At 34.2% G+C, this 14,593-nt stretch overlaps 2 protein-coding genes across 2 annotated transcripts; one reads left to right on the forward strand and one right to left on the reverse strand.

Annotated features, from left to right (window-relative positions):
• Positions 1-85: 85 nt before the first annotated feature.
• LOC124438386 (mitochondrial thiamine pyrophosphate carrier-like) lies at positions 86-2,055 on the reverse strand. Its single transcript, XM_046988518.1, has 10 exons — positions 1,786-2,055; positions 1,630-1,718; positions 1,376-1,427; positions 1,231-1,306; positions 1,049-1,152; positions 917-986; positions 733-833; positions 545-652; positions 327-473; positions 86-255 (listed from the first exon to the last, which is right to left on the reverse strand). The coding sequence occupies exons 1-10, from the start codon at positions 1,933-1,935 to the stop codon at positions 187-189; spliced, it is 966 nt and encodes a 321-aa protein (XP_046844474.1). The 5' UTR covers positions 1,936-2,055; the 3' UTR covers positions 86-186.
• A 625-nt stretch (positions 2,056-2,680) lies between these two features.
• On the forward strand, positions 2,681-14,036 carry LOC124438797 (kinesin-like protein KIF14; the record flags this gene model as incomplete). The annotated part of the gene is made up of 38 exons (XM_046989001.1): positions 2,681-3,051; positions 3,482-3,710; positions 3,830-3,852; positions 3,936-4,023; positions 4,139-4,237; positions 4,329-4,381; positions 4,496-4,526; positions 4,821-4,928; positions 5,038-5,181; positions 5,254-5,378; positions 5,508-5,680; positions 6,309-6,511; positions 6,585-6,687; positions 6,853-6,943; positions 7,011-7,032; positions 7,289-7,369; positions 7,712-7,749; positions 7,896-8,018; positions 8,120-8,192; positions 8,274-8,348; positions 8,554-8,640; positions 8,725-8,790; positions 9,229-9,330; positions 9,417-9,456; positions 9,529-9,614; positions 10,087-10,122; positions 10,250-10,354; positions 10,417-10,517; positions 10,627-10,702; positions 10,777-10,852; positions 11,043-11,138; positions 11,219-11,290; positions 11,360-11,470; positions 11,556-11,749; positions 11,851-11,997; positions 12,085-12,219; positions 12,289-12,369; positions 12,913-14,036. Coding segments are annotated over 38 exons (4,530 nt in total), but the record flags the coding sequence as incomplete, so codon positions are not given.
• Positions 14,037-14,593: the final 557 nt, after the last annotated feature.

Below are 14,593 nucleotides of genomic sequence, written 5' to 3' on the forward strand. Positions count from 1 at the left end.
CCGGATGATAAGTAATTTATAAAAATTGCAACACTTAGTTCTTGGGGAAATCCCGCGAAGGATAAAATACATATCATATACGATATTTATAATAACGTGTATATATATTTAGGCATTTAAATCAAGGATAAAATACATAACATATACGATCGTTATAATAACGCATATGTATATTTAGACGTTTAATTAATAGTTCATTAAATATTTACAACATTGTTCGTATGACATAAATGATAGACCAGCCGAACTTGCACCCTTGAAGAACGAAAAAACAAACATATATTTAAGACACAACATATATATGCAAACATTTGACTAGCACTCACCTTAATTATGTTAACTTTTAATCCTTTGTAAAACCCCCGCATTCCTTCCTTCTTCAATATATTCCAGATGCAATTTAACATACTTGGTGATTTCATGTTGTCATTAGGACCGGGAATGGCTACTTCTTTGATTGCAAAACCTTCCACCTGCGATGGAGCAATTTCATTTATTCTTATGACAAAGACGATTTTTTTGTTGCTCACCTCCCTTACTTTACCTGCAATCGCTTTTTAACAACATCCAATGGATGAATAATGATTTTACTAAGAATACCAGACATAGCACCACAAAATAAACTCTCGCTCACTGAGATATTGCCATCCACCTTAGTATCAATAAACCCAAAGAAATTATTTGATGACATCACATGTGCGTATGCATAGTATTTTGTTAAATTAAACAAACCAAGGATTTCATATGGTTATTCCAGATCATTTGTAATCCAGTGTAAAAAGCAAAATGCATTCCAGTTTGAGGAAAGATTTCAAGCATAGTTGGTAACAAACCTAAAAATGCAAGCGTTCCCATTTCATAAAAATCATGAAGATGATGGTGGCTTTGCTTGAAACAGAAGTTAAACAAAAGCAACCTTTATAAAATGTTCTTATTCCATTTTCATTGAACATTTCTCTTACAGCATGTAATAAACTTACATAAACCTAAAAATAGATCATCGCAGACAAAGACATTGTAATAGTAAGCCATGAAACACATTGCCTACTTTAGGTTCTCCTTGAGCGACTAATCTTGTCCTTAAGACATCTATAGGTTGAACAACTACTGACGAACAGCAACCAGACAAACCTCCGCAGATGAAATGGGTAACTAAAAGCAAAAGATTGTTCAAAATAGTTACATTTATCTACAAATCAACGATGAATTATCAGAAGTCTAGAAACCTACTTGGTTTTTGGTCCAAATACTTTTCGGGTGAAATGATTTGATAAGCTAACTTAGTGAGCACCTCAAATGACATAAACTATAAATAATGTTGAGAAATGAAGAAGAGTTTGCGAAGTGTTAAGAAATTTTAAAAAGGATGAAATACTTGTACACATCCATATGAAACAGACAAGAGTTGTGCAGGAATGTGACCTTTCCTACAAAGACAAAACTACATATCAATGTTGTCCTTTTGAAACAAAGATTATTTTTGTACATCCTTGTTATTTTAGTCATCTCAGTCTTAGGCTCAAGCAGCCTGATTGGATAGAGCTTTACACAGACAAGAGGAGAACAACAAGTCAGTATGGACAACTGAAAAAACACTGATAGTAAAATGAGAATAGACCTTAAACATACCATAATGCAAGAAGACCCTCTTCTGATGCAATTCTACTCAAAGATTGGAGTAAGCCTCGGTACTTTCTACGATATTGCTCAGATCTTATCTGTAAAATATATCACTTTATAACATGCTCACAACAATGAATGTTTTCGATATCTTATATCTTCTACCTGTTTTAGTGGATCAACTTGCAATTGCAACCGTATTTTGACCACATCAAGTGGCTGAAGGAGGAGTCGAGTGGTAATACCAGACACAGCACCAGCCAAAGCATACTGAGTTGGACTTAATTCTTTCAGTTGATCATCATATCCAACCATCTATTTGCAATGGCATCTAATTCATGAAAGAACCACTGAATTTCAAGAACTATACGGTTTTTTCTTTGACAGCTCACATAGACGTAGAGAGCTCACTGATATCAATTCGGATGATTGTGTAAATTAAATAGTTCAGTCACTGGTTCAGTGATTTATTCAAAAATGATTTTATACAAAACATGTTTTAAAAATATGAAAATATGATGTTTTAAATTTTAATTTCAAGCAGATTTTGCTCAAACTTTTAAAATTGTAGTAACTTGGTAATTAAAGGGTAAAAGTTCAGTTAGTTTTGCCCCTGTGCTACGGGTTCTATCAAACACATTTTGAGGGATGTTTATCAGTTTTCATGGTCCATCATCAATTCAGCGGTTATAATCGTAGGCGCTGATATGTAACAGAATTCAAATTTGAAAAGGAATAATTTATTTAGTTCATATACAAGAAGTTGCACAGCAACAAGCAGTCGTCTACAGGTCTTGTTGAAATAAATAAACTCACTTATGAAACGAATTTGGGGTGAACAAATGAAAGAAATGTCAGGAATATCGACGGTTAGAGCGTTTCGTCCAAAAAGAACACTGCCATCTTTGCCAAAAAACTCAAAAGAGTCCAAGACATCGGATAGCGTTTTCCTGTCACCAAAAACAACTGGAAAAAATTATACAAATTCGCCGTTAAGTAGAGCTGTTAGTGGAAAGAAGGCATCTCGTTTACCCATCCGAAGAACGCAATCAATGAGTGATATTTTGATACAAAACACTTTGCAATTAATGGCAGATTTAAAAATCAACAAGCTGATGTCGATGCAGCTATTAGCCAAAGTACAAATAATGATAAAAATATCAGCAAACAGGATGTCTCATATACACCTACGAAATCTAATGCAACGAAATTCCTGACAAATATACCTGCAAGGGGTACCGATGAAGGAAAAGAAAGAAAAAATGAGTTTAAGTTAACAAGAAATCACACGTCAATAGAAAGTGTAAACTATTCATCAACGTCCGAATACAGCGAGACAATAAATAAGATAGAAAACGTGACGGACGTAGGACTGGATGAAGAACAATCCTGTATTACTGTTGCTGTGCGTGTTAGACCATTTAATTTGAGGTAAACTTGTTTTTAAATGTTTTAAATTTCCAATCCTATTTTCCTCGTAAATATTGTTGTATTTTTTGTCATTTTGATATGACCGTTAATTTAAGATGAATGATTCATGAAAACATTTAAATTCCACGTGTAGTTTTTAGGGCTCTTTCTTTCATCACAAGTACCTTTATTGTATACTAAAGAAAATCACAGCATGATGTCTAAATTGTGTTCATTGTCTGACAATTTCAAATATTTCTGGTAAAAAGCAACAGTACTGTTGCAATTATTATTTATTCTGTCAAAATATACCCATGTATGCATTTACACACACCCAATTTACAATGACAGAATGAAATATTGTTTGATTACCCAGTCTTAGGTTTGATTGATTTTTTTTAATATAATTATTGCTCTTCAAATTTGTCAAATTTGAGTGATTATGTTTTAGGGAGATACAGTCCAGCAATACTCAACTATGTTTGTGTGTAAAGGAAAACACTATGTTGACATGCGGTCCTGGATTAAAACACAGCTTTACTTATGATCATTGTTTCTGGTCACATGACACAAATTGTGAAAACTTTGCGACTCAGGAGTTTGTGTACAAAAAAATTGGCAAACCTTTGCTGGAGAATGCTTTTCATGGATATAACACTTGTCTTTTTGCCTATGGGCAAGTATGTATTTCAGCATAAACTGCCTTTTGCTGTTTTGGAAGGTCTTTTGATAAATATTAAAACATATATGTTCTTCAAAATTCTTATCTGATTAAAACTTATTTACTCTTTTATTTTAGACGGGATCAGGAAAGTCATATAGGTAGAAATGCACAATTTCATTTATTTTTCATACAAACATTTGGTGATGAATCCATCATTGTTTAATTTCTATATTCGCCATAGCATGATGGGGTTAAATCACAAGGAGCAAGCTGGCATTGTTCCAAGATTTTGTGAAGATCTGTTTGAAAGACTCAAGTCTCTCCCACAGGTACAGCATAATTTATTATATTGTTGCATATGGAATGTCAGAGATTTTTGGAGATGATCCGTAGTTTCTTGTTCAGAGAGGAAATTGACTAAAATCTATGGTTGTGTATTTGCAGGTGATTTTTTCGGTAGAAATAAGCTATTTTGAGATATACAATGAAAAAATTCACGACTTGTTAGATTATCCCAAAGGAAAAGATGAAAAAAGAACACAAGTGAGTTTCGTAAACTAGTGTTTTGTGTTTGCCCAATAAATTTGCTGATGTATCAAATGCCATTATAATTGTGTATATTATCATTTTTAAGTTACGTGTTAGAGAACATCCAGATTTAGGACCTTATGTTCAAGATTTGTCAACGTAAGTTGTACTTAGTCCTTTTTAACGTAATGGTTCCCAATCTTACCAATCAGAAGCAAATTGTATTTATACAAATTAAGTGAAAATGTTCACAGACAGTTTTTTTTATTTTAGTTACATAGTGAGCAGCTATGCTGACGTTAAGGTTGGAAATGTTTCAAACACATTATATAAACCAAGTATAATTTCTATGGTGTTTTAATGAATGATTTCATTGATGCGTGTGTGTGTGCGTGCGTGTGTAGATTTCTGTCATGTTTTCATGATCGAAGTGAATGACGTTGTGGAAGAACGTGTTTTATGTTTTAATAAAAATCTACAAATGATTTCATGCATTCATTTTCCGTAAACCAAATAAAACACACGACACCGTGTCTAGTTGTTGTTATGTTTTACAATGTTGACGTGGTTAAGAGAATTTTTTTATGATTTTTTTTAGTCGTGGTTAGCAGTTGGCAATAAAAGTCGTGCTACGGCCGCAACGGGTATGAACGAAAAAAGCAGTCGTTCACATTCAGTATTTACAATTGTCCTTACACAGACCAAGGTTCGTCAAGACTATCAAAAATCTTGTGTTGTACGAGAGAGAGAGAGAAATCTGTGGAGTTAGAGGTTCTCAATGGAAGATGATAAACTAAAAAATGCTTTGCTTCTAGACTGAGGTGCTGGATGGCACGGAGACACAGATGTCGAAAACAAGTAAAATCAACTTAATCGATCTTGCTGGCAGTGAAAGAGCAAGTACAGCTTTAAATGATGAAATTATCAACTCTAAACAAACATATGATCTTCGGCTTAAGGTGCATTTCTCAACTGTCTGTATTTGCTTTCTATTGATAAAGTCATCGTCATATTTTTGTGTGCATTCACAGGAAGGAGGTAGTATCAATAGATCTCTTCATACTTTGGGTAAAGTTATTTCAGTGCTGTCAAGTCAAGAAAAAAGCGTAAAAAAGAAGAAAGTCCACATTCCCTATAGAGATTCTATTCTTACATGGTAAATGGTGTTGTGTGTTGTGGTTTAATGAAATCATCTTTTAAAATAAAGCTTAGTTTGATCTGCTTTACATACATCATGCGTACTTTTTATAGTTAGTGACGAATGACGATTTGTGATATATTGTAGGTTGTTAAAGGATAGTCTTGGTGGTAATTCTAAGACTGCTATGATTGCTACAGTTAGTCCTTCAATAACTCATTATGAAGAAACACTTAGCACATTGAGATATGCAAGTCAAACGAGAAATATCGTTAACAGAGCACGTGTGAACGAGGACCCTAATGCAAAGTTGATACGAGGTTTGCTCAACTCTGTTTATAAAATAAGCGCAATGAAACGCGTGCAGTGATTGGTCTAGAGCTGTGTTTGCGCTCAGCTCTGTTTATTAAATAAGCACAATGAAACGCGTGCAGTGATTGGTCTAGAGCTGTGTTTGCATTAGCCTGTGCAAACACAGTAAACATCTTTTCTTTCTTACATACTCATACCATTGTTGAGCAAATTAACTCGTTCAATGACGATCGAGATTCAAAGTTAAACGTATTTTTATATTGAATTTTTGGGATTCTACTTTTGGTTAAAATTACATCATTGACCATTAACAGAGAGGTATTTTCAGTTGCCACTTGTTATGTAGCTAACTCTTTCTTAAAGTAAATGGTTTGAACCCGGGAGTATCGTTACATGTTTGTAAATGTAGATCGTCCAGTTTGTTGTTGTTGACTGACGTTTCGACAACCTTAGCGGTAGCCATCTTCAGAGTCAAAATGACTCAAAAATGACTCAGAGTCAAAATTTTCACTCTGAAGATGACTACCGCTAAGGTTGTCGAAAGTCAGTCAACAACAACAAAAACAGTCCTTCTCAGGACTATACCAACCTGGACGATCTACATTTACAAACATGAAACTCTGTCTTCTTCTTTAGAACTTTTGGCAGAGATCGAGCGTCTCAAGGAGTCATCTATTTCCTCTGAACAGGAAGTAGACAATAGTTTAAATGATGAGATCATGATGTTACGAGAAAAACTTCGGGAGACAACTGCTCTTCTTGCTGAATCCACGAAAAATTGGCAGGAGAAGTTAGAGTTATCGGAAAAACGAAAAGTTGAAGAGGCAGAAAAATTAAAGGCACTCATAACTCGGAGTTTTCTTTCAATATTTTGAAAAACAATGATGTTTATGTTTCGTGTGTTATTTCTAGCAAGCGGGAATTTCTTTTAAAGTGGACAACAAACTTCCTAATCTCGTGAATTTAAACGAAGATCCTCAACTTTCTGAAATGCTACTCTATATGTTAAAGGAAGGTGGGTTTTTTTAAATACCCCAGTCAAGTTTATATAGGGGAAAGGTGGGGTTTTCACATGTACATCATACACTAGAATGGATTATGAAATAGAGGATAGGCGGGTTTTTTTTTGAGGAAATAATTTAATTTTGTTATGGAAAGATAACTATGATTATATATCCAGGAGAAACAAGTGTTGGTCGCCGTCAAAGTGATTTGGGTGTTACTGATCACGATATTCAATTAAATGGCGTTTTAGTCGCCGAGAATCATTGGTAAGAATAAGTAGAAGTATTTGATAGACATGTCGGATCAATTTGAGAAAATGAGTTGTATTTTTAGCACGATTCGTAATGAAGGGAAAGTGTATACATAACTGCTATTGGTGAGAGATTCGTTTAAATCTATTATTTTTATAATGCAGTCAAACGTTCACCGATATATTTTTTATTGAAGAAGCTTTCGGATGTCTGTCTACAGCCTTCGAAGGGTTATTAAAGTGGTTTAATAAAAAAAAATTATATCAGTGAACGTTTGACTGCATTATGTATAATCATGATAACGGATCACGAATTTTTTCTCTTGTTTTTGTTTTTATATTTATTATAAATTTATGTAAGGCATTTCGCCTTTCTTTCGTAGATGACGCTCCAACATACGTTAATGGTTGCCAGCTGTTTAAAGAGACTGTTCTTCATCATGTAAATACATCTTTTAATAAAATGTCTTCATTGTGGACATTGTCCCAGTAAACTGCTATAATGGCGAGAATCTCTCGTCCATACGCAGTATAAAAGAGATTTGACTCGTCTCCAATCCCTGTGGGCCTTGTAGCTCAACAGGTAGAGCGGCGTACTAGTATCCCGAAGGTGCGAGTTCAAATCTCGTCCAAGTCACATGTTTTTCATGTGCATATTAAAAAAACCGTGTTAGGATTAATGTATTATATATATACTAATCTTTTATCTAATATATTATATAAAACAATGTCTTCATAATGCGCACATTCATTCTTTAATTGTTGATCTTATTTTTATCTTCAGGGAGATCGTTTAGTCATCGGTGGCGATCATTATTTTCGGTAAAATATTATATCCACTTCCTTTTAACACAACGTATGGTGTAGAAAAAGATAGTTCGTCGGTTTGAAAACGATTAATTTTATTCACAGCGTATTACATATCCATTTGCATGCAATAATTTTGAACCATTTAATTTTTATGGAAGGTTCAACCATCCAATGGAAGTGCAGAAGCGAAAACAAGAAAACATCAGCGAAAAAGGAGAAAACATGAACATAAAGGATTTTGAGTTTGCCAGAAATGAACTGGCTGAAGCTCAAAATGCCAGGTGTGCAGAGGGGAAAATTAGTCTGAGGAAATTGATCATTGCGTGTTACATGTTTAAGACAAATATCTCGTGTGTACATTTATAAAGTATTATTATCGTAGACTACAAGCTGAGTTGGAAGAAGCGAGAATCAAAGCGAAAGAAGAGATAATGGTTGAGATACAAGTAGCAAAGGTTTGACGTGAATATTAGTTTTACACATTGATACTGACTGCGGATTTCTTGACATAAATTATCTCATTACTATGTTTTAAGGAGACGGCCCAACATGAACTGAATGAACAAAAGGAATGCTATGAAAAACGTTTGAATGAATTGCAAAACAGCTTGGTACTCTAATTTATATCTTCAGTGTATGAAATACCGCATAACTTTTAGGGCTATCAATGTTTTATTTCTTTTCTTCCTTTCCTCTTTCCTTTCTTCCTTCCTTCCTTCCTTCCTTCCTTCTTCCTTCCTTCTTCCTTTCTTCCTTCCTTCTTTCTTTCTTTTTTTCTTTCTTTGAGTATCCATGAAACTTCTTATTTGTTTTTAGAACGAAGTTGGCGCTGAGAAAACGGAGATTGAGAAATCGCACCAGAGTGCTGAAGATAAAATAAATAAATTACAAGCTCATAAAATGGTGAATTAATCTACTAGTAAAGATTCATTATCTCTCACTAAAATTCCTTAATAAAATTTGTCATGTAATGTTGAATTTGTTTAGCTTCTTGAACAAGAGATATTGAAGAACAGAAAGAAATTGCAAATGGAAGCTCTAGCCGCTAAACAAGTATTTATCTGACTTTGATATTTGTCATGAAAGTTGTGAAAACGATCTTCAGAATCTTTTACAGGAAAAATGAGAATCTATTGAATACCAAATATCGAGAAATGTATTGGATTTCCTCTGAAAACAAAATACTTTTAAAAATTGTTTTAAAGATGGCATTTGCCATGTTGAATGTCAAAAATAACCGAAGAGTTCTCTTCAGAACTTTTGGGTTGATGTTTTGATTGTAAAACGTTTTTTTAGAACCCTTGGGTTGTTTTGCCCATTCATCATGGCAAATGCTATCTTTGAAACAATTTTTATATTTTTCACCGCGACGAAGTCTCTATTTTAAAATACGTTTAACTGTCATAGGTGCTATGGTTAAGCGTTTGATTTAAACCTTTTACAGTTCTACTTGTATGTAACGATTGTGTTTCCTTTTCATTTCCTTTGTAGGCTCTCGAAGAGACCAAAATGAATCAGGTTCGTATCATTTCGGAATTAGAAAAAGAAAAGAGGAAGATTCGCGAAGATGTGGAAAAACTGAAGAATGCTAAGGTAAATTATCTAAATGTTTGTCAACGTTTCTTTTAAATTTTATCAAAATAAAACTCACTTTTTAATGTGTGTGTGTGTGTGTATAGACAGCACGAGAAGAACGAAAAATGAGTATTGTATCAAAAGGTAGCTATAAATTTGGAGACGTACCATTAAATTGTATTTTTTATCGTTGTTTTCATATTTTCCATCCTACAGATGAAAGAGGAAACAGCGAATTATTGAGGATTTCAGTTATGTTGAGAGAGGCAAACAAAATCAGCGAAAGTCTAAAGAAAAATTTGGTTCGTATAACTACCTGGATTCTTTTGAATATGTAATAGCGCGGGGTCGACATTGTGAGCATTAGGGAATTACTAACAAAGTAAGGTAGCAAATGCCAAAATAAAGTTGTTTAATGTGATCACGTGTGTGTAGCGTGTGTTGCTCATATTAAATCACGTGTGTGTGGCGTGTGTTGCTCATGTTAAATCACGTGTGTAGCGTGTGTTGCTCATGTTAAATCACGTGTGTGTAGCGTGTGTTGCTCATGTTAAATCCCTATGGTGTAAATCAAGTTTATAGAATATATTTACATCATTTAGATATTCAGTCGTGATGATATCTTGTTCAACGATAATTTATGAAAAATTAATATAGTAAATGGATAGAATATATTTACATCATTTAGACATTCAGTCGTGATGATATCTTCTTCAACGATAATTTATGAAAAATTAATATGGTAAATGGATAGAATATATTTACATTATTTAGACATTCAGTCGTGATGATATCTTGTTCAACGATAAGGTATGCTGTTCATATTCTCGAATTAGGTAAAACAAGCATTTTATTTGCAGGATCCAGTGTTGAATGGCTGTTAAATAGTGTGTTAGACAAATTTCAATATTTCAAATAATGTCTTTACTATGCGCAGATGGAAGTAAAGATTCGTCTAAATAACACAAAACTTGGCATTACAACTGTTTGGTCTCTCCAGAAGTTTGAAGCGAAACTGATACAAATGAGAGAAACATACCAGGTTGTATTGCAGTCAGTTGCAGTAGAAAGATTACAACTGATTCGTAACTTATTTGAATGTAGCAATGTGAGTCAGACAGCGTCAGTGGTGATGAAGATCCGTTCAACGATCCTTCAGATCAATGGGAAAAAGATTTTAGATTGGAATCGCCTTCAAAAAACATGTATTTATTTTTTTTCTTTATTATTAGTGAAAGTACGGCGTTGTTGTAAGATTTTAGGTTTTGTTTTGTGGGTTATTTGTTTATGGCTTATCTTCATGGTTTTTGATAGACGAATGAGCAGACGTGAAACCCTGGATTTAGTTTCGAAACTGAAAAGTTCTCTAGCATCTCCTCTTTCGTCAAAGGTGTAACCCTTGTTTTTTATTGATTTTCTTTTTCTTCAACTTCGCATGAAGGTAACATAATGATTTTTCTTTAGGGAAGTCAATCTGTACTTTGTGGTGTCTCACCTCGAGCAAGATTGTTGGTGAATAATGCTGTTAACAGGCAACAAGGTCAGCAAAAAACATAGCACGTAGCAAATATATGGACAGTTCAAATTGGATATTTTTTCGAAAGATGCATACTTTGTATTTTTTATTTAGTTCGAGTTTCATGATCACACATTATTTTTCAATCCTAGTCAATAATTTCAGCCCATTTTCATTTAGCCACTGCATTATCGATTGTCCTTTTATGTTATAGAAAAAGCTAAACGTTTGTTGGCAAAATTTAATAAAACGGAGTCGGTATCAAATGAAGAAACACAAGAAACGTCAAGTGACGAGAATTTTCTCTTTGGTGTGTAACTTTTATAATTTACGAATGGAGTTTACGAAATTTATGGATCTCTTATTTACGCTGTGCTATTTTCTTTTAAGGCCAACGAAATATTTCATCTGTTCCTGCAATATGCAGAGTTATGATGTCTAATTTAATTTCAAAAATAGAAGGTACTGCTTTGCACATCTAGTTTAAAAGATTTGTTTTTGCTCCACAATACTCGCGTTTGTTTAATGTAGATTCAGCCAATGATGCACCTATTCACGAACGAATCATCATAAGTATACAAGAAATCTGTTCATCTACATCTACTCTACGCGAGGCATACAAAAGCGACCATAGCGAGAAGGGTAAGTGCAGATTGTTCTCTTGTTTTATTGTTATTTTGCTACAGTGCCTTTCTATACAAAACCGCTGGCCTGTATTTCTTTGCAGTACCTATCAGAGAATCTGAAGCTGTGCGAAGTCATGCAATAAAGATTGTGACGTCTCTTGATCGTCTTTTGGAACAGTCGCGTTCATGGAAAATCCAGCTAGATGTCGGTGGCTCAGAAAAGTTAGGGGATATGTCTTCAAGATTGTTAGATTCAGTTAGAAGAGTTGCTGCTCATTTATCAAAGTTTCTGATGGTGAGTAGTGAGTTGTTGTCTTGAAACTTTACTTTTCATGAGTAATCAGTCTTTTTTATTTGGAATACAAATTTTTGCTTGCATGTCATCGTGCACTTTAGGGCTGCGATGGTGATATGGTCTCTTTGTTAGAAGAATCAGAAGAAAAGATTAAAGCTAGCCTTGCTGTACTAGTCAAACAGGTGTCAAAGCTTGTTGTTATTTCTCCCGATCGGTTGGTGGAGGATAACCTGTTTGAAGAATTTGAGGTATTTTTAATAGCTATATAAACAGTGTATGCCTTGTTCACTGTGTTTTTACTTTAAATCATGACAAATGCTTTTGAATTGTTCTAGCTGCAAGCATTCTGTGCAGGCTCCTTCGTTGAAGGTCAGAATCTTGCTCTTCGTGATACATTACAAGATTGTAATAAAGCGGTGAAGGATTCCCTTACCAATATGCAAAAACTTATTCTTACAAGCGTGAATGAGGTAGAATTCTAACTTTATACTCTCTGAAAATAATAATTTTGTTGACTATAAAATTCATGTTATATATAGGTTGAAAAGGAAATCCGAGATGACGCAACTAGATTGTTGAAATCTCTTTTCAATTTCATCCGAAATATTCAGGATATACAGGTAAGGCTATAATTTGTCATGTCATTATTCATTTCAATACGATATAGTATAAAATTATATATGAGTAGGAAGTTTAGATGACGGAATTAAGTGAGAATGGCGGTATATTAAAGAATGTGAAGGGGGATTGAGTTGCCTTGGGTGTTAAGAGAGGGTTTGAGTTTGGATATAAGAAGGCTTTCATGAATCATAAGGTCATAATTGTCGGAGGAGGAAGAGAGAATTGAGAAATCATTAAAATCGGCAGAGTGAGATGTATTTCTTATATGAGAAAGAACTGCAGATGCTGGTGGACATTCTCTCTTCCTCCTCCGACAATTATGACCTTATGATTCATGAAAGCCTTCTTATATCCAAACTTAAACCCTCTCTTAACACCCAAGGCAACTCAATCCCCCTTCACCTTCTTTAATATACCGCCATTCTCACTTAATTCCGTCATCTAAACTTCCTACTCCCCTCACATGTAATTTAACACCCCGTAATATATGCTTGTATTTAAAACCTCGTGTATATATATGAGTAATTGTTCATCTAACTTAGAAAACCTTATCCTTGGTCAATGAATCGTCGTCCGTCCGCAGTATTTCTGGAAGGCGAGTTTGTAGTTGTCATGAGGTCGTCGACGGTCTTAGGTCAGTTACTGACGACAGTCAACGACTTACAACTACTGTTTGTGGACTGAAAATAGACAAACCAAAATTACTTAATGCGGTTATAGAATGCTCAACTAAGCTTAAAGCATCAGTTAGGGATATTATAGAACACATGCAGAACATAGTGGAACATGATACTACGACATGTGATTATCGTGAGCGATCTCCGACGCCTTTACGTAACGAATCATCAAATGAGGAGGGAATAAACGTAGCGAGCAAAAGATCTATGGACATATCGCAGCTATTTTCATTGCAAGAAAAATTACACGTTAAAGCGAAAAATGTTCGATTAACGTCACGTGATCTTACACAGACTTTGACAAAATATTCTTTCTTAAATGATGAAAGCACCATGGAAAGTCGACGTGCTTATACTCCTGCTGGTAGCTCTGTTTGTAGTAGAGTTGGCAAAGGTCTCAGTGATAGAACTAATTCTCTTGTTTCTCAAAAACGATTAGCTCGGAATGAACTAATACAACCGCAAACCTTTCTATGCAGTCCAAGAGAAGGAGAAAATACCTTATTTCGGTCGAAAGAGTCGCCATTGTAGCACACAAAGAATTTTTACCATAATGTTAGAATTTTTCATGTATAGAATATTATATAAAATAATAATTAGCATTTTTTACAACTCATTTCTCCTTTCACTTTCCATCCCCACCTCACCCTCTGTGTGAACTGTTATCGTTGAATGGAACCTTGTTAGCGTTCAAGTTTGTATCAAACTACTCTCAGTGGTTACCATTTATTTAGAAATCTATTGTTTTTCAATAAGAGAATACATAAAAATTGATGGACATTGTACTCCATTATTGGTTGTAATCAGAAGATCCATTTGCGTGGGATTTATCTACTTACACATAAAGACATGGAGTTACTGATTTATCATTATGTTAAAAGAAAATACACAAAAAATTGTTATAAGGTCAATAACAGTTATCTGTACTCAATCTGTAACTAGTTTATTTGTTTGTGATAAAGACAGAGAACTATTCTTTTTTTGTTCAACTAGCTATCTTCATTTCAAAGAAAGGTGCAGGGGAAAATCACAAAGTACCATTTTCTCAGCTAGGATTAAATCTGGAATATATTATTTCATATTTCAGTCAATTTTATTGGTTACATTTTCAGAGCTCGAAATAATGCAACCAATAAACTGCTAGAACCTCGTCGAATGAAATGCCAATTAGCCAATGAAATGAAGCGAAATTATCTCAGCTTATACCATGACTTATACACGTCAATCATTTTCACCCAACTACAGCTAGATGCTCCCACAAGAGTCCGAATGTGAAAGGTAGGTTTGTGAAACTTTTGTTTAATTCTTTAAAAACGAACTTCAAATATCGATAAATTCGATGACAAAAGCCATGTTTGATGAATAGTTACGTATTGTTGTATTTGTAAATCTTCGCGTCGATTATTTTTGTGCAATTCGGCGTTTAAATGTGTATCTTTGGCGGTGTATTTATTTCGCAAGAGGACACGACAAGTTTGTATGTTTAAATGTCTTTTTAAATTTTATATTAATGTGTATCCTGCTGCTTGTACTTGGAATGTTTCGA

The sequence above is a fragment of the Xenia sp. Carnegie-2017 genome, unplaced genomic scaffold (assembly GCF_021976095.1).
Source record: "Xenia sp. Carnegie-2017 unplaced genomic scaffold, XeniaSp_v1 HiC_scaffold_19, whole genome shotgun sequence".
NCBI classification, from domain to species: Eukaryota; Metazoa; Cnidaria; class Anthozoa; order Malacalcyonacea; family Xeniidae; genus Xenia; species Xenia sp. Carnegie-2017.

What these genes read in the sequence shown, in the direction of transcription:
- LOC124438386 (XM_046988518.1), bottom strand. Translation starts at nt 1,935, where the DNA reads ATGGTTGGATATGATGATCAACTGAAAGAATTAAGTCCAACTCAGTAT. An exon ending in GTATTTGGACCAAAAACCAA is followed by an intron (nt 1,153 to 1,230) that starts GTAGGTTTCTAG and finishes TTTTGCTTTTAG; the next exon opens with TTACCCATTTCATCTGCGGA. An exon ending in TTGTTAAAAAGCGATTGCAG is followed by an intron (nt 474 to 544) that starts GTAAAGTAAGGG and finishes GCTCCATCGCAG; the next exon opens with GTGGAAGGTTTTGCAATCAA.